Source organism: Crocodylus porosus, unplaced genomic scaffold (genome assembly GCF_001723895.1).
Source record: "Crocodylus porosus isolate Cpor-Errol unplaced genomic scaffold, CroPor_comp1, whole genome shotgun sequence".
Taxonomy (NCBI): Eukaryota; Metazoa; Chordata; order Crocodylia; family Crocodylidae; genus Crocodylus; species Crocodylus porosus.
Window position 1 is genome coordinate 18002367 of NW_017728921.1, and position 27916 is coordinate 18030282.

The following is a 27916-nucleotide window of genomic DNA, read 5'->3' on the forward strand; positions in this document are numbered from 1 at the left end:
GCGTGGCTCAACTCTCAAAAGAGCCAGCTTGGACTGGACTGGGGGGAGGTGCTCAGAAAAGCTGTCATTGCCAAGCAGGGGAGGCGCTCGGAAGGGCCGACGCGAGCACAGGCAGCGGCGCGCTGAGGGAGTGGGCCGGAAACGCCCGCCCGCGCTGGGAGGTGTCACAGCCTCGTTTGGAAGGCGGGTCCCGGATGAGGAAGTGATGTGACCATAGAGGAGAGGCGGTGGGGGAGGACAGAGCGGCTCTGAGCGCAGGGAGCTGGGCTGGCGGCCTGCAGCCCGCCCAGGTGGGGGCGGGGGGGTCGGCGGGACTGGACCCCTCCCCCTGGCCGTGCGCGCGGGGCCAGGAGGCGGCAGCCCCCGGCGGAGATCGGCTTGTCTGCAGCCTGGCGGGGCGGGGGCTGCCCCGGGGAGGAGCCGGGATCGCCGCGCGCGGCCCCGTCCCGCCTTGCGGCCTCGAGTGAAGCCCCGCTCGGTTCGCCCCGCTGCGAAAGGGAGGCAGGCCGGGCCGGCCCCTGGGGAGAGCGGGCTGGGGGCGCGGAGTCTCGGCTCCCCGTAGGTCTTGCGGTGCCCGCCGGTCCTTTTGTTCTGAAAGCAAAAAACCAGCCCAGGGTCTTCAGGATTTAACTTGTCTTTGCCACAAGCTTCCTTAACCGGCTTGTGCCTCGCCGCCTCACCTGGGCTTTTCTGTAACCGAGCATCGTGCCAGGCAGGCAGGTTTGAAGACAACTCTTCTCCCCCTTCCTTTGGGAGCCTCTGGGTTTCATCCGCACGCAGCCTGGAGGGCCACCTGCCAACGCCAGCAGGAACAGGCTTGCAGGTTGTGGCTGTGTAATGAACAGCCAGAGGCATCTTGGGGTAACAGTGTTTGTCAACTGGCAATTGAATCAGTGGTCTTTTGTGGGGGGGAAAAACCGGTCTGGGCCATGCTGTCTTCATGAATAACATTCTCAGTGGAGATTTGTGGGCTTTCAAAATGTCGTCTTGTGCAGTAAGCTTGCGTCTGTGCTCCTTGAGTCTGAAAAGGAACCAGTTAATGAAATTCAGAGCTTTGTGGTGCAGCCTATTGGTGGGTGCTGTGGTTGAAACTAGTAGCCGTAATTGTGTTTGAAGCACGGGATTGTGTTAACCGAACATCGTACATTGCTGACATGTTTGGGTCTGGGTATAAGATGAAACAAATGCTAATTGCAGGTAGTGAAGTTAGTAAGGGCACAATATTTTGCCATGTGTTAATGCCTGTTGTTTGTATAGAGGAAATCACAAGGCAGAGCAAAGTATATATTAGGAGACAATTTGGCCATGTGGCTTTTCTATCTGAAAAGAACCTGAAAGTTTTCACAAGTCTTAAGAAGTACAGAAAAGTACATGAAATTTGGCTACTGCCATCAAACATGTAGGGTGGTTAGCACAACTGTTTCCTGGCTACGACTCCTTGATTATATGCTTCCCTCAGAACCTCTCTTTCCATTCCCTGTGTGGGAAGAAAAGGAATAGCCTTGAGGTTCATGAAGCATTTGCTCTAGTGCTCAAGAACTGCACACATTTCTTCTTTCTTTGCAACATACTTTTGAATGTGCATACTAGGTGCTGCAAGGAAGCCTTTTTTGTCGGGGCAAAGATTTTTGTTGTGTGTGTATAGTAACTTTATTATCTCCTTATTTTCAGAGTGAAACTCTTTATTTTCAGAGTGAACTGTGAAAGGCTTTGGGTATACAGTTTTGATTGCCCTGATGCTATCAACTGGAGTGGAATCCTTAGACAGAAACCATCCACATCTCCTTGATTCTTCCATGTCTGCTGTGGTAGAGGAATTGTACACGGGACTGCCAGTCAGCATCTCCACTAAGCTTACTGCTGGGTCTGAGCCTAATGCTGGACTAGATGCAAAGCCAGAAGCATCACCACTTGTGCTAACACGTAGTAACATTTTGCAATCTGAGGGCAACAGGACTTGTGAAGTGGAAAACTGCTCTGAGGCAACTGAGAATTTGGGTAATGGGTATGAGTCTGCTTGTAAAGGACTGACCGAATCCCTTCCTGAAGAGTCTGGAGACCCTGCTGAGGAAGATGAGGCAGAAAATGGGAGCTTGGGAAAACAGGATGCCTGTGCCATTAGATACCAGACAGATCTCACAGGAGCTCCTGAAGAAATACAAAATGCTGAGGAAGAGCTCATTGGATGTTCTGCTTTCATCACTGAGGAGGAGCAGTGGTCAGGTGAACAGGTAAGAGAACAGAGAAAATGATCATAGTGAATGTTCAAATTCAGGTTGCTAGAAACCACCCAGGTAATAGACCATGCTGGGTGTGGGGGTTTCTTCTTTCTGTTGGTCCTGCTGCCAGAACATCTTGGTATATGAACAGTTGTTTGACCCTTCACTGTTTCAGTGTAAATGAACATCTATCTGAATAAATGTAAGTGGCTTATAAAATATTTGGGAGAGTTTATTTTCACTATATTAAATATTGCTAAAATGGTGTTAATGGCAGTATGAAGAGCAAAATCAACATGTGTAACTTGAAAGAAAGAAAAGGGAAACTAAAAAAAATAAATAGAAAAGCCTTCTCAAACTTCAAATGACCAACTTTCCAATTATTGTGGAGGGTACAATGTTTCCAAAACTCTCTATTACAGGCAGACAGTAGCAGTCATGATAATAGTATCCCAGACATACAAAAATAACTATAAATGCTAGTTCTTAAGCAGAAACCATTTATGACTCCACTTATACTGTAGGTACAATCTTTTTTCCTATAGTTTCCAAAATAAATCTTTAATATTTGGACAATAGATCAATGTCTCCTTGATTCTGCTATGATCTACCTTGATTACTTGCACTGGGACCTTGAGAATGTGAACACTTTAAATATATAGCTGGGGAGTGGATCCCCAGACTGTTCACTGGGTCTCTAGGTGGTTCTCTACTCCTTTTCTTTTTGATTGCAAATTAGACCCTTAGGATTTTTTTTACTGGGTCTCCAGGCAGTTCTGTAGCCCTTTTCTTCGTGATTGTGAATGAGGCCCTGAGGATTTTTTTTTTTTTTTTTAATCTTCCTTGTTCTTATTGGGAGTTAGATCCCTGGTCTGCTTTTTGGAGCTTAAGAGAGAGAAAGCAGTGTCTCTGGCAGGGGCACATCCATCGATGTGTGAGTGTTTCAGTGGTATATTAAAAGATGCACGTACCACTCGCAAAAAATCTTGCCTCTCCATGAAGTATGTTTTATTGGACCAACTGTATAGTTGGAATAAAGTTACGTGAATTTCAAATGCAAGAGGTTCCTCATCCGGTCTGAGGAGGAGAGCAAGTGAACAGAGCTCAAGAGTACAACCCTCAAGATGAGGGGTAGGGGGAGCAGGAAGGGAAATTCCCATGGTAACGGACATATAATTATCAGAAGAAAAGAAGCTGATTATTAGGAGTTCAAGACCCATCAAAAGGGAGGGGGTCATTAATACCCATTGTGTGCAGGAGGAAATTTGGGAATTGGGTAGATTATAGTGCATCAAAAAATCAGTATCCGTGTTCAGTCTTTGATTCTTAGTGACCAGCCACCTGGTGGATTTTTGTTCCCAAACTTGCCCTTTAAAGGTGTTTGGAGACATTAATTAGTACTTACAAGAAACATGTCTCTAGGAAACATGCTCTTATGTTTTTTGTCTTCATCCTTCAAGATTTAGGATGTTTCCTTCATATTTTCTCACTTGCTTGAGAGATTTCATGGGGAGGGAGGGGAGGCAGAATATAAAAATGGATTTGGGGTACAATGAAGTCTGGGAGGCTGGATTACCATTCCCTTCAAGGTGTGGACCTTCTCACTGTATTCAGATCTACTTGCTGTCACTGCTTCTGTGACTATATGATACTTGGCCTGAGCTGAAACATTTTCTGACTGTGCCTCCACCTAAAGATGAAACAGTAACTCAGCATTAGTAAGAAAATTTAAAAAAAAATAGGGAAAGAGACGGAAGAACAGAGGTGGTGAGGGAGCCCTCATCCTTCTTAGAAATGAGGCATAGCATTTGGGTTTGGGTTTTTTTTAATTTTTTCTCCCCTAAATGCTTTCAGCATCAGAACTAGGGTTGGCTGAGTGGGTACAGTTCCAGGAATTATTTTACAAATATTATAATTATCTTTCCATCTCGGGTGTTGTTGCTGACTTGGTGACTTGTTCTCTTATTTCAGAAGAAACCTTGGATACACCCAAGTCGGGGAGAATTTTCAAGGACCTGCTGCCATGAAATGCTGACCTCTCTGAAAAGTAAAGGTGCATATTTGAGTGTTTTTGTTTTTTTGTTTTTTTTCCCCTCATGATCTTCTTTCATTAATATGAGTATTGAATGACAGCAGGGATAGCTTCTTTTGTTCTGTTTTGGAGTAGAAATTCTTGCCGTGTTTAGAGTAACAGAGAAGTTTCATAGATTTTATAGACATTAGGGTTGAAAGGGACCTCATAAGATCATCGGGTCTAGCCCCCTGCCCAAGGGGTAGGATGTTTAATCTTCTATCTCCTGATGTAGGTGCTCGGTGATTAGAAAGGCTTGTCTGAGCAAGGTGTACACGTGGTAGTTCTTACACTGAAATCTTTGCTGACCCTGAGGTAGAGGCTCTTGTTTGTTAATAACAGATGTTGCATTTGCTCCTCTTTCAAAAACTGGACTATGTAAAAGTGTTAATCATTAAAGATGTGCAGAAAGAAAAATTGCTGACCTAGCCACTATCTACAATTTTAGAATGTGCACTTTCCCAAATGAGAAGTCATCTGTGCTAATTCTTTGTATTCCTGTTATTGACTTGCTCTGGTACATGTTCATCCATATGCTTTGGTCACCATCTACACATGTTGGCTTTTCTCTCTTATGCTTACACTTTGTCTGCTGGCTGTGAATACACAGCGATATTCTGATTTTTATGTTTTCCTCCAGGGTCCTGGAACAACCATGTTTTTTAGCCCCTTTGTGCTGTGTCTTTTATAAATCAGGCCTGATTGTCTGTAATTAATGTCCTGTTCTAATCTGGGTTCTCAGCTTACCACAGATTTTGCTGACCTTGTACTAAACACAGATTGCATTTCAAATACAGGATTTGGTTTTTGTTTCTGCGTGTAATGTGATAGTATCAGATGCATGTATTTATGGCTGTTATTCTGTAAATTACTGCCGTTCTGACTAAGCATAAAACCAAACCAAGAGAAGGCTAATTTTCAGTAATACATCAAGCTTGCTCTTGGGCAGAGACTAGTTTTCCAATCTTTGTCTCTGACTAGTATGGAAAATGTTTTTAAAAGCTGGAACAAATATGCTTCAGATACCTTGGAACATGAAGAAATCAAAAGCTGTGTCTCTTCCATTATTTAGAGGAAAAAATAGCCTCACAACTTCTCTAGCGCAAGCCTATAACTTGACAGGCCAGGCATGGGGATGTGTAGGAAAGGGATTATGATCTGATATGGAAATGGCTCACTTTTTGAGTTCGTAAAAATTGTGCTGCAAAATATATTTTATGTAAGAAGTATCATTGTGTTCACAAAATAGCAACAAAAAAGGCTGCATTCATGCATTCATGTGGCTACTAGCAGAGTTAAGATTGTACTGAAAGGGAGGGTTGCTGTAGACTTTGCATGGTACCAAGACGAGGCTGATTCTGATAAGCCTCAGAAAGTGGCATAACAAGTCCCATATGATGTTTAGTCACAGATAGATAGTTTCCAGATCATGAAAACTATTTTAGTTTGTTTGTATGACCCAACAAAGCTATTTATTCTGAGATCTTTAATTTTTTTATTTAAAAAAAAAAAAGTTAATTGTTGCAGCACAATGTATAAGTTAACTAAAAATACATGTGTAACTCTTAATTCCATGCTTTTGTACATGGGCACTTTGATACTGTTGAACTGCTTACTATTCCATAATTACAAACTACATGTTTTTCTTAAACGTTTTTAGCATCTTGTATTCTCTGTGCTCTAGGGCATTTTAAATAATCTGAAAATCACTCGTAAGTGTGGTTTATTGTGACTTTACACATAACATACCATATTTTAAGAACAGAACCTAATACAATGCTGTGCTGCATAGACTTCTAGCTAAGTTGGCTTTTCATTTGACTATCCTTTAATTTCACATAAAGAAAGCTGTTCTGTTGATTAAGGAAACTTGGTTTGTAGACTGAATGGCTGCAGCTGTACAAACACCATACATGCTTAGCAATTAAAATGCATACATGGGAGAGAAAAGAGAATTTTTCTTCTTGAAGCCTCTTGGTAAGTGAAGATAGTGGATCATGGTGAAAACCTACTAAAAATATTATGTGGACCTTTCAAGTTATAAGATGAAATTCTATATTTGAAAATATGGTAGTGTAATTATATTGCACTAAATGAATCTACACCAAGAAGCAGAGTTAAAGTTTTAGGTCTTACTTTGATAAAACAGCCTGACTTGGAATCTCTGACCTATGGAACCTTTGTTTTGCAGATAACTTCAAATTTACGATAGGAATCACCATAACAAGGATTTTAGTACACTTCTTCTTTTCCTTCTTCTCACCTTGCTATTGTGGCCAAGCTTAGAGCCAGTGATATCTTGGAGATTTGGATACCCTATTCCAGTAACCAGTACCATTACCTGTCCTAGTATTTACCACTACATGCAGTAATAATGCTATGCTTCTGCTAAAATTTTCAGTAGTGAAATAATGTCAATAGTCAAGCTTTTCTTTGGTTTAAAATCCATTTGAGATGAATGGGCTTTTAAATAGACATAAACAAGTTTTCTTCTTGTGCATACATTTTCCTGTGAGTTTTCCAGCCACCAAAAAAGAAAAGAAAAACATTGAAAAAAAGAGAGAAATGATGAGGCTAAAGCCACAAAAAATGGCAGCAGAGGCTTGTGAATAGCTGTAGTGGTGAAAATATTTGAGTGTTTTTAAGATGAAATTTCAGGTTAACAGTCTACTAACATTTCCCAAAGCTCTCATTTCTGGTGGTTTAGCAAGGGAAGTAGCACGGCACTGGTTTATGTTCTGTTTATTAGGTAGGCCATCTTCAACTGTAAGGGTTAGAAAGGTAATAATTTTTTTAAGGTATAGTTGCAAAACCTGAAATGTGTTGTCCTAAAGGGCAGAGAAAACATGCCTTGTCTTTTCATCTAGGTTGTGTATGTATGTTTGTTCTGTTTCTCCAGTCAGACTAAGAGAATGAATGCAATCGAAAGAGAGAAATTTAAATTGCCAGTAGATGCAACACAAGGATTTTCCTTCCCCCTCTCCGTTGTCATTCTGTGATCTTAGCTCATTAAATCAGAAAAATACGTACAAAAGCCCCAAACCCGAAGGGGTCTGATTAATAAGTCTGGTCTTCTTCCTGGGAAGAGAGGGTTGTCAGACAGACACTGGGCCTCAGGCGAGCAACCCTTTTTGGCTCTGTTTTGAAACTCCTGAATTAGTTGCAGGCCTGGAACTTTATTCAGACGTCACCTGCCTGCAGAGGGAGGTGAATGAAGTGGGTGACAAAGCTAAGCAAATGCACTGGAAAATATTATTCATTGAGTCCCCATTTAGAACTATTTGTTCTGCATGCTCAAGTGTTATTAGGACAGAATGAGAGTCTGGTTAGGTCTAAGGCAGGCAAGGTTCTTTGAGTAGATGTGATATCTTTTGCTAGACCAACTGAGTAGTTGGAAAAAAGTTCTTAGCAAGCTGTTGGGCGCAGTCCCCCTTCAGGCATTGGGAATCTAAAGCAGATGCAGTTTAAGAATCAAATGGCAAGCAAATAGATTCTTCCCTAAGAAAAGATTGTGTCAACTTCCACATGCTTTGCCAGGGCATAAATGTCTCTAGGTATATACTTTGTTGGAGATCTTTTTCTTAAAAATAAGTCAGTCAGCCTGGAAGCGTCACTGGGTATTTTTATTTCCATGGCCTCTATGGAACAGTTTTTTTACAATGAGACAAAAATTAGGCCATCAGAGCAAAGTGAATCATCAGAATTTATTTCCGAATTTATTGATTACAATATAATAGTCCTTTGAGTCAAAGAGATTGGAGGTTGAACAAACAATAAAAGAGGGCTTAAGATCAAACCCTGATGTTTCAATCAAATATGATGGTGATAGACAGGGCTCTAAATGTGAAACTGTCAGAGGTTTTCTTTCTTTAATTGCCCTGTTGCATCTTACTGGCTCAAATGTGTGGAACCAGTGTCCATGTGGTAGTCATGTCTCCACACTAGTGCTGAAGGATGTAGGGGGGTTCGTGTTGCTGTACTCGTGATGGGGCAGGAAATGTACATGAGGCGAGGGTTCTTTTCTTACTATCTTTTATCACAGGGGTTGGCAGCCTTTGGCGACTGTGGGCTTCTGCTTGCAACCCAGCCCCCCCACTGTGCCCCTTGCCCCCCGGTCCTCTCAGTAATGTGCAGATGCTGTGAAGTGAATAGATGGAAAAAGGCAGGTGCGAGAGTGTAAGCTGAATACAGCATGCAGTCAGACCCTCAGGATGCCTCTGCTGCTGTGGCTTAAGTGTGCTGCCAGTTTCCTGAGCTGCCAGCCCATGGGCCATAAGGTTGCCAACCCCTATTACAATCGATCAATTGTAAAGTAGGGAGAGAAGTTAGATTGTGCAAACACAAACTGTCTCTCCTCAAGTCCTGAAGGAAAGCATTTATTTTGCTGGTCACAGTCACTGACGGTGTGGACAGATGCAATGTTCAGAGTGTTTCAGATACCTCAGAGGGCAAGCCAAGTAGACGTTTGCACCCTTTGAAGGGGGTCCAAAAGGAATCCTGAAGAAGACGGATAGCACTTCCTGCTTGAGTGTGAACACTACAGAGTGCCACAAGGGGACTTTGATCCTCCAGCATCCCAGAGTATTCTGCGCCTTCCACTTTGTAAAGTGCAGCTGCACTTTGAAATGCTTCAGATGTTGTCTGTCTCCACCCTGAGGTAGCACCCTGTGGTAAAGATGGATGCAATCTGAATACCTTGGAAGGAAAGACTGTGTGAGGGATCTGGACCAGAGGAGAGCAAGTCCACAACCGAAATTGACAAGAGCACAGAGCTTTGCAGAGTGGCTTCAGAAATATGACCCCGTATTGTACAATAAAAACACTCTCTGACAGACAACCCAGCAACTATTTCTAACATAAATGATCGAGAAAGAAAACAGGCCACCAGCCCTACAGATTGAATTTGGTCTTCTGCTCTCCTGCAGGGAGCCATCTGTCATCTCAACATGTTCTTTATGTAAAAAGAAAGCTCACTATCAAGGTAAATTGGCTGAGCTGATGACTGACAAACTGGAGCCTTCCTCTCAAGAATTGTTTTAATTGCATTTCAGGTCTTTGCTTGGCTCAAAACAGATCCGTTTCAACAGCAGGACACCCGATGCAATCTCAGCTGCCAGAGCAATTGATGCTTTATCAAAGAGATGGCTGAAATCCTTTCTGTATGCCTTATAGCTTATATTTGTATTCTCCAAATGATACCAAAAAGTTGGCAAGGAAGTTGTCAAGACAACTGATTTCTATAGGCCTTGAGAAGCCTTGGTTTTCCAGCTTGATTTTATTCTAATAGACTGTTTACCATTTTTTTTCCCCTACAGGAAAGACTAAGCAACTAGGGTTGAATTCTACACCATGAGCCAGAAAAGTCATGTTTAGCTTCAAGCCACTCAAAAGGAAACAAGTAAAAACAGAATCCTGCTGTTATGCCACCTTTGCTATATTACAGAAGCAGTTGGCCAACAGCTTGTATTCTAGAACTTGGCTAAAGTTCAAGTACCAACACGGGTACAGTAAAGTAGTCCAAGTCTCACTGACTTCAGTGAGACTTATGAATCAAAAGCTCTTAGGCAGTTTTGAAAATTTCCGTCTTTGTTCCTGAGGATACACTAGTTCATCTGTCATACTAAAGCACTCTCAAAGTGTCAGGAGGGGACTCAAAATATAGAGCGTTTATAAAGCAGACTGGTAGTGGAACTTGTCAGTGACCATTTTTAATAAAAGAGCCAATTAGTAAGTCTCTGCTGCCTGCAAGTGTATACTGAATATTAAATGGAAAATAAAATGAGTTGTAAGCGTGTTAACCTAGTGTGCAATAGTGAATATATTTTTATTTCATTTTATTTTCTTGTGCAGAAGAAAACCAAGCAAATGAACAGGTGACAACTGAAACTCTACTAAAGCCCACTGAAGAAGCACAAGGTATGAAGGCTGATGGGACTAGGATATTTAGTAAAGCAGGACACAGGAATGACAGAGTGAGTAAAGGTCTTCCACCTCAGACCAATGAGTGTCCAGACGTAGAAACAGTCATGGTCAATGGTGAGGTTTCAGAAACCAGGACCTTAGTTCCCTTAGAACCTTTAACAGTTGTGGGCACTGGATCAACAAAAGAACATCTACATGAAGCAAGTGAATATAAAGGGATAGCAGCCTGTACTGTCATGCCACTGACAGCAGAGGTTAATGTCAATTTTGACTTGGAGACTGGAGAAGAAAACTTATCTAAATCAAATAATGTTAATAAAACGCATGCAATACCTGTTAATTATCAGACTGCTACTTATCAGAAGGAAGAAAATACCTCTCATAAGTGTAGTGCTAAAAGTAATAGTGCATCTAAAAGTAATAGTGATGTTGATGTGCTACTCTCAAAGGCGAGTTGTGATGCTTGTCCTTTAAGAAGTGTATGTAATATGAACTCTGGAACTATGCCACAAGAAGATAACACTACAGACAGCTGTAAAACACAAGAAGATAATCTTGTTGAAGATATGGAAAATAACACGTTTGAAAATCAGCCTCAGTTTCTGGAGGATTGTATTTCAAAGACAGTGCTACAAGGGCAGATCCCACCAGTGTGGGGCAAAGAACCATTTAGCAGCAAGGCTGCACGAAGGAAAATGAGCAGCAGTACTGACCATTCACACAGCTTTAGCTCTGGGGAAAACCAGAGAGAAACTGCGGTAAAGAACAGTAATATTCTTGATAACAGTCAAGATGTACAAGATGGTATTCATTCAAAGAGTTGTCATTCTTCAGTTTTTAGTTCTGTTGCTTCATCACCTGAGGAGTTTCTAGAAGGAGATTTAAAAATAAATCCTTCAGAAATTAATCTAAAAAAGGATAAGGACCAATGGCAAATCTCTTCTAGCAATGTATGTAGTTATGTAGTAGAACAGCAGACAAAGGAAAACAGCAGCAAATCAATGGAAACAAAAAACCTTGTTTGTACTAATAGTGAAGATGCACACGTGGGCTTTGACAGTGCTTACAATAAAAACACTAATTCTTGTCCCAGTAGCCATTGTTCTCTGGATGTTGTCACCAAGGCAGATGAAGTTACACTTGAGAAGCAATCATTTGAAAAGAAATCCAAGAGCAGTGTGATGACAGAAGAGCTGGTCATGAGCCTAGATAAAGTTCCAAAAGCAAACAACAGTGCCAGCTTTGTCACAAACCAAGAAACTACTTGCACACCATATGAAGCCATGCGTCCTGATCCAGATAAATCAAGAGCATGTCCTTGGGGTGGTGGTGATGCAAGCTGTAAGGAAGATGAGTACCCGAGCAGACTGTCTAGAAATGAATCCATCAGTTCATCAACAAAAGTGGAGGCCCAACCCACTGGTCATCAGCTTTGTAACGATAAAGTTTGGTCTTCAATAAATCACAAGAATGTTGATACTTCTATGGTAGTGACTAAAGATTCCATAAAAAGCACACTGTCTCCACTGGAAAATACAGAAATTATGGTCACTGATATGGAAAACGAATGCAGCAGCACATGTTCTCATAACAAACAGTGTATGAAAGACCCTTGTTCAGCTGTTAGTACTTGCTGCATCTTGTCTGATAGAACCAACTTTGATAATGTGTTGGTAAACAGGCATTCTTTCAAAGAGCAGATTGAAGTGAACACTGAAGAAATCAGTGACTTGGACATGGGAGACCCACCTGGACATAAGAGTGACAGCTTGCTTGAAGAATGTATTTTTTTAACAAACAAGTCTACCCCTTTTGAAGGGAGACGTGGTCACAAAAGTAGAAGTCAGCATATGACAAACCATACTTCTGCAGCAGAAAATGCCTTATGTTCAATTTGCACTGCAGAGAAATCTACCGCTAGCTCGTCAGAAGCCGAGATAAATGCAAACATGGAAGTGGAAAGCTTGAAGCTACATGATGATGGCTGTTGTGGAGTAATGGAAGAAAGGCTAGAATCTTACAGGGTTGTAATTTCTTCTGATCCAAATAAAGGACAAGAACAAATTAACTCTTACAGACTACAGAAAGATGAATTTAATAGAAAGAAAACTGTGGATAGTATAAAGGCTCATGAAGGCAATCGGAAAAAGGATACTAGCGAACAGTCATTAGTCAACAAAAATTTGAACAAAAGCATAATTAGTCATCACCCTGAAATCTGCAACTTGCAGGTGGACCTGGGAAAAGGGAAAAGAGAGATGCTCAGGAAGATTAGCATGTTGTCTTGTGGATTTAATCTCTCAGAGTATACTACTTCAACTACTGACCCAGAGTCCAGCATGCATCAGAAAGATTTGGACCAGTCATTTGGGACTGAATGTACATGTTCTCAACATGCAAACCAATCAAAAGGGAGTGTTTGTCAGATGCAACATCAATACCTTGAATGCCAAAGTGAGCCTAAAGGGCCAATCTCAGGCGAGAAGCAAAATGAAATTCTTACAGTAGGTGATGTTCCAGGGCATCAACAGCATCGAATGAAAGTCTTAAGTCAGCAGATGTTCAGTAGTGGCATACAGACTATGACTAGTTCAGGTGAAGACCATAAAATATCTATTGACTCCAATCAAAATGAGCTGGTTGATCTGAAGGAGGATAGAGACTTAACTCTATTGCCTCATGAATTTTTAAGAGAAGATAATTGGCAAGAGACTTTCAAAGAAAGTACGTTAGATAATAACTCTCCACATAGTGTGGTAAATGTAGACCATTCCACAGACTCATTCAGTAACTTCTCTGAAGAGGAGAAAGTAGAATTAAAGGCAGACAGTTATAACTGTAGCAGTACAAGTGATGTTCAAGGGACTTTCAGAGAAAGTGTAGTGGAATGTAGCTCTTTGAATAATGTGGTAAATACAGACCATTCACCACAACTAGATTCTATCAGCAGCACAAGAGATCAAAGCAAGGAGCCTCTAATGCCTGCAGAAAATGCAAATGTTTCTGAAATACAGAAGATGGATAGCTTGGCCATGGGCCAGAATCGTGAAGTTAGGACTATTGTTGAATCCTGTGTTGTTTCCCAGTCAATCTCTAAGAGCCCGTTAGATGAACAAGAACATACAAACCTTCTTTCAGAGATGAGAAATGACATGTGCTCACTGGCAAATTTAATATTAAGTGATGCTTGTGTTCAGTCTAAACTTGAGACTCTTACAGAAGCTGGTCTATCAGAAGATGGTCAAAAAGATATAGACACAATGCAATCCAAGGAGTTCCTTTTGAACCAAGAACTCTCTAGTGCTAAACCTGTAACTTCAGAAACTCATTTTGGTCAGAGCATGGAAAACTGTGTCCCTCAGAAAGATGAACCACTTGCACTACCTGAGAACACACACATGGTTAACCATGGCTTTTTTTCAGCAAAGGTTCTTTGCAATCACTCTCCTGCTAAAGAGCCTCTTGAGGTAACAGTGTCAGGTAAGAGAACTGTTGATACTAACAATGCCTCTGTAGAGAATGACAAAGCAATTCACTTCCTAAAAGAGGCAGTTAAATTAAAAGTGTACACAGACAATAGTGTTTGTAGTAAGGAGGGGCCTGTAAGTGAAAAGAAAAGTAAGCCGGTTGTAAAAGAAACTGATGTAACTTCATCACAATATAGTAGTTATACACAGACATTTAAGAGAACCTCTGTAGAAGATGAGATAGAAAGGGAAAATGAAGTAGCGGTGGAAAAAACAAAGCAGCCTACACATTCCATTTTTGAAAGTAAAGATTCCTTAGGCGTTTTGCTAGATAACAGACAATGTTCTTGTAAGAAAGCGGAAAGCTGTGTTTCTCTCTCTGTCAGCACTTCCGAAAAGCCTTCACAAGTTTACTGTGTTGAACAGATCCCATCATGTAGTTTGAGTAATTGTTCTGATAAAATATGTTGTTTTAGAAATCTTTCAAAATCACCCAATGTCAAGTTGCCTTCAGAAAGCACAGATGACTCTTTGCTCACAGGGAAAGATTTAGTTAACGGGGAAACATCAGAAACCAACTATACTGCAACAATTGAACTTTGTTCAGGTAGCAGTATGCAATCAAACAGTTGTACAGAAGCATCTCTGAAATGTGCTGTCAGTGGAGAGTGTCTCCCTTATGAATTAAGTTCTTGGAGCAAAGAGAACAGCAAGGAAGCTATCAGAAAACAAATGAAGCCACCAAGTAACTTAATCACTGAAGAAAATGACAGATCTGGTAGAGAGAGACTTGACCAAGGAGGTGAAAGTCAAATATTTAAGCAAAAGAATGTATATGAGGAGACAGAAGAAGTGTGTCTAGCTCAAAACCCCTTACTACTGAAGAGGGAGATGCAGCAAAAACAGGAGTCAAAAAAACAAGTGAACACACAAATCCCATTGCAGCCCAGCACACTGTGTGATGCTGAGTCTTTGGACACCTCTTATGAGTTGGTGGCATCTTCAGGAGTCACAAAGCTGGAAGATCCTTCAGGACAGATCTTTGCTATTGTGAACAACAAGAATTTTAATAAAACCAGACGAATGTTTAGCACTTTACAAGATGTGAAAAGGCCAAAGATTACAGAGAAAGGTGTTAGTTCACAGTATATGAAGGAACCAGAACTGGAAAGCATGAGCCTTCAGTTAGGGACTCATGTTAAGTTGTCAACCAATAATAGCCTTTTTATTCCAAATTCGAATCTGCTTCCAGGAGCTAATAACTTTGGGCATAGTGAAATCCATGGTGCCTTTGGGAATGCACACAAACCAAGTGGGCTCCTTCTGCTGAAAAAACAGCCAGGAAGGAAGTGCAAGAGAGTTGCCATGCCAGATCAGCTCAAAACTGTAAGAAAAAATACCAAAATTAAGAGCTCAGACTTTTTAAGGAATTCTTCTGGAACCATTCTTAAGCAAGAACATGCACTCCTCCACTCTACACATTTTGCAGATAAACCACCGGCTATGGAAACAGAAATAGCTGTGAGATTGGACCATATACCAAAGCAGAGAGCCAATAGGTTCAGTTTGAGCAGCTTGAAATTTAGTAAGTGCACCAAAGACCCAGCATTGTTAACCAAGCTGTCTACATTGGCCAGCAGGCTACTGTCCCCAGCCAAAAGCACGCGGAAATTCAGACCTCTGCAGACTTCTTCAGAACTTCTTCCAGTGGCTGAAAAGTATGGCCACCTTAATAGGCTACTGGAAGTGTCTTCATGCATTAACGTGAAGTTAAGTTCCCACTGGGCTGATGGTTGGTGCATGAAGATGTTCAGCTTTCCACCTTTGGCACTTTATCCTGGAGAATCCACCAAAATGCATTTGAGCAACAGGATTCCATCACCACTTCTCAATGCCCCAATTCTCCCACTTTCTTTTCCCATAAAATTGGACTCCACTTCTCTGACAAACTTCACTGGGATTATGTCCCAGCATTGCATAGTTGATAGACCAGCTTTAGGAGCAGCACCAGCACATTCTCTGCAATCTTCAAAATGGACCCTCTCCTTTTTCCTGTCCCCAAGCTGGTCAAGTACAGCTGTTTTCAGGGAAGACACCAATTTTTGTAATAAGCTGCACTCTTCTGTTGTATCTCTAAGAACCACAGAGGCCCCTGCCCCTAGTCATGACTGTGGAAGAAATGCCACAGCCAAGAGGAAAGCAAATTGTTCCATGCTTGGCCTTCATACCGTGTTAGCACTTTCTTCCCCTGGATGTTACAGGATCTGGACAAGAAGAAGAAATTTAACCAGTCGAATTCCCACCATCCAGAGACTGTTTATGTCACAGTTCACACAGGGCTTGAAAGGGTTAAAGTCTCCAACTTCTGTATCAGATGACTTCTTCTCTTCATTACCCTACTCACTGGGCAGGGCACTTTCCATATGGAGCCACCATGGGCCTTCTGCACATTGTCCTTCTGAATTCCCTCCTGTCCATTCCAATCACTGCAAGTGGCAGCCAAGTGTGGGCATCGAGAACAGGTAAAACCCATCAACTTCTTTCTGAGAGTAAATATATACAGGGTGTATACTTGCTGCTTTTTGGGAGGGAATAAGAACTCGCAATGAAGGGTCAGGTTCTGGTACTTCCTGTCTTAACCCTGCATACTTCACTCAGAAAATGGCTTAACATAGAAGAATCTTCCATCCAAAACCCTATCTACTAATTACATTTGAGTAGTATTTTAATTGATTTCTTAGTCTTCTTTTGGTAGAACCACTAACTCTGCTATCTTCTTCTTCCTCCTTGTAACACATATGTCATGTGCCAGAATATGTATTGCAGAAAGGTAAGCTGCTTCACTAGCTCTATTCAGTCACAGCAGAACAGCTGGATTTCTGAGGTAGGAAAGTATTTGGAGATCTGAACCATCTGCTCAATTTGAGACTTGAGAGGCTACACAGGCTCCAAATTCAACAAAAGGAATAATTCTATTGCATCCAGTTAAACTTTGAATTGCATTCTAATGACTGATCTGTTAAGTTGAATTCCAATCTATTCAATGTATAACTGTGCCTGTTGACACTTTGTGCCAGATATGTTGCTGGCACAAAAAAGTGCAGCTGCACTGATGAATTTTGGCCTCTTGATCTGACAGATTATAGGTGGAGAAGAGGAGTGGAGACTGTCACCTGTTTTTGGTTTTTGCTACTAGTTGCATGAAAGATGTAATAGCTGTTCTAGGAATGAGAAATGAGATTTCTGGTTCTGCCACAAATATCTGTATGATCTAGAGCAGGTCATTTCCTGTTCTGTGTTGGCTGCCCCATCTGTAAAATGGTTAATTTTGTTCCTTGCCTCACGGGCATGTTTGAGAAGTGCTCAGCTCAGATACCACCGTTATGAGCACTGTAGAAAAACCCATATATAAAACTGGTGACCTCTTGCCCAGTACCGTAACTTCTAAAGAACGTGGTTCGGATTTATCCAACCAAATGGATTATTATCTGCAAATCTGTATGTACAAAGCAGCCCTATCTAGCAAGAGATTCTGAAGTATTCAGCCCATTAATGAAAATGTTATCATTCTACTAAGGTCTTGACCGTGTTTTTCATTAGGAAGAATAAGTATAAAGTATGAACTTTGGAACTGCTCTGGAATAAAAGAATAATGTGCCCCACTGGAACAGCTTCATAATAATCCTGTGGATCTGGTTTCTCTGCCAGTTCTCTTCACTATTTCAGGCTGAATTTTCTGGTATGTGTCTTAAGTGTATTAATGTGCCAAGATTCAGCTACATTTTGACTGAGCCACTGATGGTAACTCTATAAACTACCTGCAAAATCCTAAGAAAATGTTGACACTTTAAAACTCACATCTGTATATTAGGTGAGTTTTTCTCTGGAATTGAGAGCGTGCAGCACTTCACTGTTAGAAGCAAGTGGTGAGTCCTGCACTGAAATCCTTCTGGGTTTAAGTATCAGTTTTTCCTCCCACCTCATCCCTGACACTTAAGTCCACAGATTGCTAAGCAGCCTGTAACAGCATGCTAAGCCAGCTACAGCAAAAAGACTTTTATCCCTAGAACTAAATGACAGTTTGGAGGTGGGGAAAATTCTTCTATGTGAAAAGTTGTTTATCCCAAGTAAAGAGAAGCTAAATCAGATCTAGGTACAGATGAAGGGACAAATAGCAGAAGTCAGAAAGGTGCTTTTTGTCCCTAAAATCCAGTGAAATCATTTAAAAAACAGGAAGCGTGTTGATGACATGTAACTCCTCTGCTGCAGTCAAAGCTTCCTTTAAAGTGTGTTTGTTATAAGTGTGCTGTAATAGTTGATGCTCACTGGAGCATTTATGTAAATCACTAAGCAAATACAATAACCAGGAAAATTGAAATTTTGAAGGATATGGGCATAAACAAGAAGCAAGGGAAAAACTAAAGTTTAAGACCGAGTTTATAAAATATAACTACAAATTTAGAATGCATAAGGCATGTTAAAACATTTTGATGAAGCAGCCATTTTAAACAAATTTAAAAGGGTGTGGCCTTTAAAATGAGAGAATGCAAGTCTGAAGGATGGTTCAGAATGGATTTATCTGAATTAAATGTGTGAGTATTCAGGATAAATTTCCCAAGAAGGAATGCTGCTGTTCTGTAGTGAAATATATTTACTGCAACATGCTGTGATCAAAAAATTATCTACTTGCACCCAATAGCATAATCTCAGTACACCGTTCTCAAGAAGGTGGGGGAGTATGAATATTAGGAGGGGATTGCTGATATCTACCTTTTATCAGCAGAGTTTGACATGATTAAAAATTCATAGCAGTTTCAGCTTCATACAGAAGAACTGGATTCATTCATAGCTGGGCAGGTAGCAAATATTAGGAGTGGTTTTTACTTTCAAATCTGCTACTGGTGCTGCCACCTGGTGGTGATTTAAAAATTCTTATGCTAAACAAAACCTTGCACCTTACTGGTTCTTTTCTAAGATTCAGAACTATAAATGTTCAGAGCTGGGATGTTTTCACCTGCATTTTACTGCATAAAGTAGAATGCTTCCTGCAGGTGGGAAATCTGTGCAAATTCTAGCACTGCCAGACTGCAGTGGCTGGGATGCTGGTAGGAAGAAAGCACCGTACTTATGGCACTGAATGTTAAACTTGGGAGTAAATTTATCATAGGGTATTTACACAAGTGTCTCCTTCATGCCTATTTTTGATATGCCTTTTATTGCACTGAGAAGTATATAAGCTCCTTAATATGGTTTGTTTCCCTACTTTAACACCAGGCATCCCATTCTAATTCTGTAGCTTTCCAGTTTTAGTAAAGACAAAAAAATTACCTGTAGGCATACATGGAGAAGGGACTAAGATTAAATCATAAGAAATGTAGTCTAGTCCACTCTAAATGATTGATCACAATGTATTTTTCTTGTGATGTTATGAGCGTGTACACAAAAATAGGAGCATACTTTTAAAGGATTAAGAACTATTGTGCTGGTTTTTTGTTGTTGTTGAAGTATTGTAGCCACCACAGAAAGGCCTGGGTTGACTGATGGGAATAAGAGCATTCTCATCAGATTGTGGAAGTAAGAGAGGATGTGAGGTTAACCTTGTAGAAAAGTCCTCCATCCTTATTGATTTTGCTACTACACTTTTGTGTGTAGTAGACAGATCTCTCAAGGTTTGGTTTTTTAATTGTTTTAAAATTGGATTTTAAAAACAGGCCATTTTGATTTTCTTAGAGCATCCACAGCACTTCTGGAAACATGTCCAGCTTTCAGACTAACACTAGCTTCTTTCCTTTCTGTTTTCTTTTCTTTTCTTTTCTTTTTTCAAGAAGTAAAAATAGGAGTCTTTCCCTCCTGTCAGTGAAGCTTAGACATTAGTGAAGTGAATGGCTAAGGTGGCTTGCTGTCATGTGGTTTAGGGGTTTTTTTTTCCCCTTTCTCTCTTAACATAGCTGACATTTTCTTTGTCTTGGAGTTTAGATTGTGCTGAGTCTCTTTCTCCTTCTCTTTGGTGCAACCTTAACTCCTGTCTTCTGTTGTTGTTGTTGTTGTTCCCTTTTTGAACCAGTTATGTCACTTTACCACGGATGCCTTTCCATGGCACAGAAGCAGCAAGGATCTCAGGTGATGAGATAAAGTAAGTGTCTTGCCATGCCATTCAGTATGTATTAAATATGGTAGGAGTGTGAACCCCTTCTCCCCCCACCCCAAAGGGGCAGCAGAATACATTTTTGGGATGGGTTTGGCAGCTTGCTTCTCAAGGATGCTTTTTTTACTGAAGCCATTGAATAAAAACAAATATGAAAATGTGTGGTAGGGGTAAAAGAGCCCTGCTACTGGGGAGAAAAAAAGAAAGCTTTGTGAACCTTCAGTGTAAAGAGATGTAAAGTCATCTGAACAGAGAGGATAGGAAAAGAGGAAAGTTTTCAAAGATCTCATTTCCATTATTTTATGTTTCTAATGTGCTAGATTCTAGAATATTGTCACAGTAAGTCGGGCACTAATCTGGATCTTCTGTTTCTCCCTTTCCACCCCTTTTCCCCCTCCTCTCTCATAGGCTGGAACCTTCATTTTCAGTTTTGTTACCAAAGTCTTGCTCAGTTCCAGAATCAACTCCGTCTCCACTAAGACTTTCAGCTCCTGAATTCCAGGTCCATCCCTTTGAAGTTGATGCTTCTCTCCCACCATGTCCTGGATCTCAGACTGACACTGAATTTAAAAAAGTAAGTACGTGGCTTTTTATCAGCTCCTACAGGAAGCAGGCAGTGCATACAGTTTAGTAGCTCAGTTAGGGTACAAACAGACATCATGTTTGTCCTGGGATTCTGTAGATGTACACATCCATTATCCCCCTGTACGCCCTCTGAAGTATGCTGGGTAAAATGCACTCATACTTTTCCCTGGCATGTTCTGTATGGTTATTATGGGTCATTCTAGGGGCAAGTCTATCAGGCTGTGTGCTCTTGCTGGCCATCTACTGGCAAAAAGAGCAACAAAGCAATGAAGCTTGGAAGAGCAGCTTGTGTACAGGACAGTGCTGCACCAGTTTCCCAAGACAGTCTAGCTTAGATCAAAAGAGATATCTCTTTGCAGTGTAACACTATGTGAGAATTAGAACTTACTCAACTTTTGTTTTCCAAGAAGGCAGGGTCTAGGATTGCTACCAAGACAACACATTTAGCCACTGACAGAGATAGTCCTTGTATCCTTCTTGTGAAAACATCCCGTTCTGATTTAAAGACACTCCAGTGATTTGCTCTGTACATTCCCTGTTGAATGTTTTGAAGTACCTTGTCTTTTAGTCAAATAGATACATATTTTATGTTGTATGATTTGAGTTGCAGAAGAAAGTAGTGTGCTACTAGCTGCCTTAATGTGTCTGTCTCTTATCTTTTAGTATTTTGCTTAATTTTTTTGAGGCTCCAAAGAGAAGGGAATGGCATTGACTAGTAACATGATTTCTTCTTTGTTTTTCATTGTCCAAAAGGCTGAACCAGAAAAGAGGCCAAAGAGAGTCTCTCAGATCCGGATTCGGAAAACTGTTCCTAAGCCAGATCCCAACCTCACCCCAATGGGACTCCCTCGACCAAAAAGGTGAGTGAGAGGCCTCACTTTTAAACAGACTGATACTAGGATCTGCTTCTCTTTAAGAAGTGTGTTCAGCATCACCACTTGGGTAAATGGCTTGCCTTTCTTAGCCCTTTTTTTTCCTGCTTGTCTGGATAAGCAGTTTCTGGTTAGGGTGCGTGTTATGTAATGTTTTAAATCAGGACTTTTCCTGAGCAAAGAGCCGTAGGAGAGTTGAGCATTAGTAGCTGGCACAATTATTGCCTAAACAGTTTCTTTCAGTTGTCACATTTTTAGGAAGATAAGACTGGAAAAGGCCTCCTAGACCTTTGAGTCATCCCATGCTTTTGCAGGCCAGCATGCACCAAAGAGACCACCAAAATAGCCACTTAAAATGCTTACACACACAACTACTAGTTCATAAATACCCAGAACACCAAGGATATCGTACAGTATGCCTTGGGTAAGAGCAGGGAGGTATAATGGCATCACCAAATGTCCCATCTCTGCCACAACAGGGAATTAGTTGATTAATATATACCCTAAAAGTCCTAAAAAAGTACAGTGCCTCATGCTATAGAGGAAGGCAATATTCTTCTATAATTTGGGTCAGTGTGACCTAGGAGATAATTCTTAAACTAGGATGGCTTCAGTTAGGTATCTTTCTCTCTCGTGTTGAGCATTGTTGTTTAGAAACTATACTGCATGCTTGGGATGGGGGCATTCTCGCTTATAGAAATGCTAGCTCTCAACCCAGAACTTTACAGAGTTCCATTTGAAAGATCCATTAGCGCATGTCTCTCTGCTTTCTGCATGTAAATATGCATTTGTGACAGGAGTGCCACTATTGGAGCCTCTCCGGGTATGGCTCCGCCCTCCTGTAATGGGCTAACCGCCTGCTTACTCTCCTGCCACACCTTGATCTTATTTAATTAATAGATCGTTGTAATTAGCGGGAAGCTGCCCATTTCTACGCACCCCGATGAAAGGGGGCGCTATCTGCGGCTCCTTTTTCCTTCCCTACACCGCAGCCCAAGCCTCGCCGATGGTGCCTGTGTGATCTGACTTTGGCCCTGTTATGTCTCGGCCCTCTTTTTGCTCTCGGGGCTCCTCACCACCACTCTCGCCACCACTCTGCCACTCTTGAGGCTAGGCCAATACACCCCACAACATACTGCGCCTTCTCCAGCACCAGGAACCCCCACGCTACTGGGGAGTCCCTATGAGGCCTCCTCTACCCCTAATAGCCTCACCCGGTCCTCCGGTTAAAACAGTAAATGCAAAACACAAAGCCCCCGGGCTATAACATAAAGCTAAACTGTCTGGTCAGACAACAGTTAATCCCTGCGAGGCAAAAATACTCTAGCTCATGGCAGCAACCCACAGACACTCGTGCAGCCAAACCTTGGCCTTCTCTCTGCACTGGCTGAGCTCCTCACTCCTTGGTTGTCAGAGGAGGAACTCCCACCCTAGCCTCCTGCCTGGGTTTAAGAAGGGCTAAGCCCTGCCCCTTCCTGTCAGGGGGTTTCACTGGTTGCCCCTGGCAACCAGCACCTGTGTTGCCCTGGTGACTGGTGGCTGCGCCTCCCCCTTTTCACCGCTAGGGGCCTCTCTGGAGCCATCCCTGTTCTCAGGCGCAGGGCACCTAAGTGCTCTGCGACAGCATCATAAAAGGATTTATAAAGGGGAGGTAAACCATGCTCAAGGGTAGCAAAAGAAGATAGCTGTGAAATTCTATTGACTGTTTCATTCATTACTACTTCCAGGCTCAAGAAGAAAGAGTTTAGTTTAGAAGAAATTTACACAAACAAGAATTACAAGTCCCCTCCTACAACAAGGTGAGTTGCATTCTGTGATGGGAGAAGTGATGCAGATAAAACTGATATAAAAATAAAGGTATTTTGGAAATAGAAACAACAAATGCATTTCAAAATAGAATTGAAATCATTGCCTTTTTGTACTTGAAAAAATGAAGTATAAATGAAAGTTAATTCAGAGGCAGCTGATGTCCACCTGCTCTTAATATCTGAGACAGCAGTGGTACCACAGCATGAATTTAAGGGAAAGCTTAAGGCTTAATTGTTACTCTTTGTAATTATTACTTGTTTGGGAATTCATTCATTGCAGCAAAGCATAGTACTGAGTATCATGTTTAAAACTCAGAAGGTAAAGATGACATTTCAAATCGTATTGCCAGTCAGTATAGCCTGGTTCAGCTGTTGGACAAATCCCACATGAATCTCCATGTCAGATAACAAGAATGTTGTTTTAATTGTGCATTTTTGCTTTTTTAAAATAATACTTTGTCTGGCTTTTGGTGCATTTTGTTCAGGCTTTTGGTGCGCTTTGTTCTTTGGAATAAAACCTTTTGTTTGTACTTTTGAACTAAAATGTGGGCTGAGATTAACTCCCTGGATTTCTGTGCACCAACAAGAAATTATTCAAAAAATATACTAACTTCTAGGTGATACGGGACTATTTCTGAAGACGAGCGGTCGCTGATTTGAAACAATCATCTAGTCCATCTCAAGTTAATGATACTCAACTTGTACATGTTGACTTTCCCAGGTGTTTGGAAACCATCTTTGAGGAGCCCAAGGAGAAAAATGGATCCTTGATCTCTGTCAGCCAGCAGAAGAGAAAGCGGATTCTGGAGTTTCAGGACTTCACCATTCCTCGGAAGAGGAAAGCAAGAAACAGAATCAAAGTGGCTGGAAGTTTCACACGAGCAAAAAAAGCTGCACTACAAGGCACAGAGCTAGATGCCCTTTTGATTCAGAAACTAATGGACCTTGAAGCCTTCTTTGCAGAGGAAGAACGGGACCAAGCATCTGGAAGCTGAAGGAGACATCTAACTAGGAATGGCCTAAAGTTCCTTTAATGTTTAGATCCGCTTGGGAAAGATTTGCTGGTCTCTATTCCACTCAGTCCTAATACCTGATGATCAGTTGTTGGCTGTGACCCACTTTGAAATGTTAATATATATATAATATATATTTTTAATAATGTGGGATTCGTTCCTCTAATTCCTTTTCATAAGTGTGACACAGTGGCTCTCACTGTTCCTCCCCCAACCTCTCTAAAAATTATGGCTAATGTTTAATTATTTTGAAATACTTCCTAGGAATGAAGTAGGGAGAGTAAAGGAGGAAGTAACGCACCTTCAGTGATGCTAGGATTCTAAATACTCCTGAACTTTTGCACGTTTATTTGACTCTGCTGCTGTTACTGTAGTGGTTAAATCTGAACATGTGGACAGCAGAAGGAGGGGGCTGGAACAGGGATGAATTCAAGTAAGTGGATTCTTGTATTGAGATACCACCAACTCTTTTAATTATTAAAGATTACTAGTCTGGATTTGCTTATAATTACTTCAGGTTTTCTCTGTACTCATATGTTTCCTTCTGTGATTCTTTTATCTTTCATAGCTTCAAGCAGCCTCAAGACTAAATCTTAACTAACTTGCACTTTGTGTTTCCTTGTTTTTTAATTTGCTGCATGAGGGCGCCCTTTATTGTAATGCTGTTCTTTTAAAAATAATCGTGCATTAAGAACAATGGTGCAGAATGCTAGGGTCTCCCAAATAGTTAAGTTGAGTTTAGCCTAGTTGCTGGTGCTTTACCTTTTGGCTGAAGAAAGAAATGTAGCAATGGGAAAATATTACTAAGGTTCCTATAACTCCTATGTAGTTCTTTATTTAACACTTTTGGGCTTTGCTCAGAGATGAGCACCAGGAACTTCCAAGTGAGGCTGGACGCTTAAATGGTTATACTTCTGACAAGAAGGCTAATTTTTATCTCGGCAAGCAAGCAGGTTTTTCTGCATTTTGTCTTTCTTCCATTTTTAACTTGACAATTTTAGGCTTGGGGCGCTCATATATGTAGATGTTCAGCATACAACAGTGCTGTACATAATAGCTTGTGTTGTACAAAGAGCCTCCAAGTATGTGGAAAATATATTTTTAAAATGCTTAAGGCCATTTGTAATTATCAGCTATATCTGTCTGAGGGAACAGTGCTTCCTTCTGGAATACTCCTGTTTAAACTTACTTGAAGCATAGTGGAGAGTGAAGGCTAGCTGCAATTCAGGTAACTTCTACACTTCAGTGCCTACAGAGTTTTTTCAGGCAGTTAATGGGATGCTGTCATTGCTGACATAGTTTAGTAGTTCCATTCTTTCTTTTCCCCCCGCCACTTGAATCTTGCACTTTTTCACTTATGTGCCCCTATAGCAACTTTCTACTTACCTCCAAAATGGGTGTTTAAAGTCTAGCATCTGGCAAATGGATTTCATGATCCAATCCAGACAACTTCAGGGTCAAGGATACCATGCTACATTTTCTGCTCAGTCAGCTCCTTTCTTGACTGAACAGAGAACTTGGACTGAAACAACCCATCAGAATTCAAGAGTTCTGAACATTAGAAAATGTTTGTGCCTAAGACCGGAATGAATAATTTTCTGGATTTGTTTTGCTCCCAGCTCCTGTGATGGGATTTTTTTATTTTCATACCCTGGTTTTGGAGGGTGATTATCTTTAACCAACCACAAAAACTGATGCGGAGGAATATGAACTTATGACTTTGGTTTTCAGTAGAAGGAGGTAAAGTTTGGACCTTGTGGATATGCCATTTCTACTACCTCCATGCATGCCCAGCTGATCCACTAAGTGGTATTTTAATCCATCCTTGCTGTTTTACTAAAGGAATCCTTAAAAAACAAACAAACCCCCACCTCACCCCCTAATCCCAGTGCTGAGGGCATGAAGGTTTTGACTTTCTAAAAATGTTATGATTCCTCTCTACTTAGGTTATCAGCACTGGTATTGACCAACTGGGAGCTATCAAAAGAGTCATTTTATGCCCCAAGTTTGGGTTTCATGCCATGAAAGACTACTATGATATGAATTAATGCTAATGTGGAACACATGATAATGTAGAAACTGCTGGGTGTGTGCTGGTGTTGCAACGTAACCTCAGTGGGGCTTGTAACAAAATTAGGGAATTGGGTGGTTGGGGAAAAAGCTCAGGTTCAAGCAGGGTTTTGTCCTTTTACAGTGTGCTTTGAAACTTTTACACAATCTCTGTACTACTTCTGCTTTGTCTGCTGCCTCCTTCTCTTCCTTGTTCCCAGTCACTTTGAAGTAGCATGTCCCAGAAAGCTTTCTTTCTGGAAACAGCAGAGGAGCAGTAGAAATACCCCTTTTCATTTCATTTATGAGAGCAAGAACTGTTCAGGAAATGTTGTTGCGAACCCCTGCATGTCATACTTGCCAGAATTTGTGAAAACCCTAACATGTTAGCATTACCTTTTTTTTTTTTTTTTCCACTGTATGATGGATAAAACACCTCTCTCCAGGTATATTAGCTTAATTTGTGGTTCTGTGCCTACCTCCCCTCCCTCCTCTCTGGCCCTGTTACTGTTTGCAGTGCTCACAGAACAGTCTGTCTTTGACTGTTGCCTGTGGCAGCATCTGGCATGCTGGGAGCAATAAGAATGCAACAACTGGGTCTCTCCAACTCCAGTCTGACTTGCTTCTGACCCAGCTACTCTGTATGAGAGAGATGTAGAGGATGCAGATTCATGAGTACTTGCATTCTCTTCATTGAAACAGATGTACAGTTGCCTTTTGGTAAGATGGTGCCACTTCATACGGACTTTTATATAATTGTGGAAAAGGCCCTGCACATATCACCCTGAGTGACTGTACTAAGTATTTTAGAAAAGATTTTGCAGAGTTCTTGAGCCCTGCAAGGAAGTTGAGCTTCTTTTGACAAGCACAGCTAGGCAGGGGAGGTATCATTTTCCTGAAAGAAAAGATATACATTTTATCCAGTTACAAACCCAGCAGCAAAGATTACCTGATACATATTGAGGGGAGCACCTTGGCCTGTGCACCTAGGCCTGTGTACACAAGTTCCGGTGTTTGCTGGATATGATTTTTTGCAAGCCATTCCAATTTTAGCATATCTGATTCAGAATTGGGTTCTGTTATGTGCTATGCTTCAGCTACTTTGTTAAAGCGCTGGTAATAACTGCCTGGATGAGATGTCTGATGCCGTCATGCTAATAGTTGGGTGAAAATTTGTACACTTTTATAACGTTGATCTATCATGTCCCTGCAGTTTTGTTTCTGTTTAGTAGTTTGTGAATCTAAAATTTCATTTTTTGTGTGCGTGTGTTTAATTTATGAAAATAAATTTTTTTGGAGAACTTTTCTGTTTACTAATGACTTTGGATTCTTCTCTCTTCAGATGGGAATGAAATTTGCACCTTCATGTAATTCAGAGGGAGTAATACCTGACTCTGACATTAAGAGAAACTGTCTATGTAATGCTTTGAAATACTTGACTAGAAATGCAGATACTGCTCTTATTTAGTCCATTACAAAATGCTCTTTAAGCTAATGTGGGCACAGGAAACTAACAAATTCTTGCAGCTATGTGTACATTGAAGATGATGGCTGTATCTGAATCTTCAAAAACAACCTGGATGCCAAAGGAAGGGAATTTATTTCTGTTGGTCCTGATGTTTTCCTCTTCAGAGGCTATGCAGCATGGTGGGTAAGTGTAGAACAGTGCACCTTAAAAACTGTCTCGTGTTCCTTACTGTATCATCCCAGTTTTCTGTGTTCTCAACTTTTCAAACTAATAAGCTCTGCTGTAACTAATAGTCTT

The 27916-nt window shown here is 41.1% G+C and overlaps 1 protein-coding gene across 3 annotated transcripts; it reads left to right on the plus strand.

Moving 5' to 3' along the window:
- The first annotated feature begins 208 nt into the window (after positions 1 to 208).
- PRR14L (proline rich 14 like) lies at positions 209 to 27052 on the plus strand. Of its 3 annotated transcripts, none has more exons than XM_019539180.1 (9): positions 209 to 290; positions 1693 to 2231; positions 4191 to 4272; positions 10141 to 16201; positions 19744 to 19812; positions 20233 to 20398; positions 21163 to 21269; positions 23009 to 23080; positions 23811 to 27052. In XM_019539180.1, exons 2-9 carry the CDS (start codon positions 1737 to 1739, stop codon positions 24082 to 24084), a joined length of 7326 nt encoding a protein of 2441 aa, XP_019394725.1. In that variant the 5' UTR covers positions 209 to 290; positions 1693 to 1736; the 3' UTR covers positions 24085 to 27052. The 3 variants fall into 3 exon arrangements, with proteins under 3 accessions (XP_019394725.1, XP_019394728.1, XP_019394727.1); XM_019539182.1 differs by lacking the exon at positions 209 to 290 and adding an exon at positions 780 to 861; XM_019539183.1 differs by lacking the exon at positions 19744 to 19812.
- The last annotated feature ends 864 nt before the right edge of the window (positions 27053 to 27916 follow it).

Coding starts and splice junctions, on each gene's coding strand:
- PRR14L (XM_019539180.1), top strand. CDS start 1,737: ATGCTATCAACTGGAGTGGAATCCTTAGACAGAAACCATCCACATCTC. Junction 4,273..10,140: donor GACCTCTCTGAAAAGTAAAG/GTGCATATTTGA, acceptor TTTCTTGTGCAG/AAGAAAACCAAGCAAATGAA. Junction 20,399..21,162: donor CTGACACTGAATTTAAAAAA/GTAAGTACGTGG, acceptor ATTGTCCAAAAG/GCTGAACCAGAAAAGAGGCC.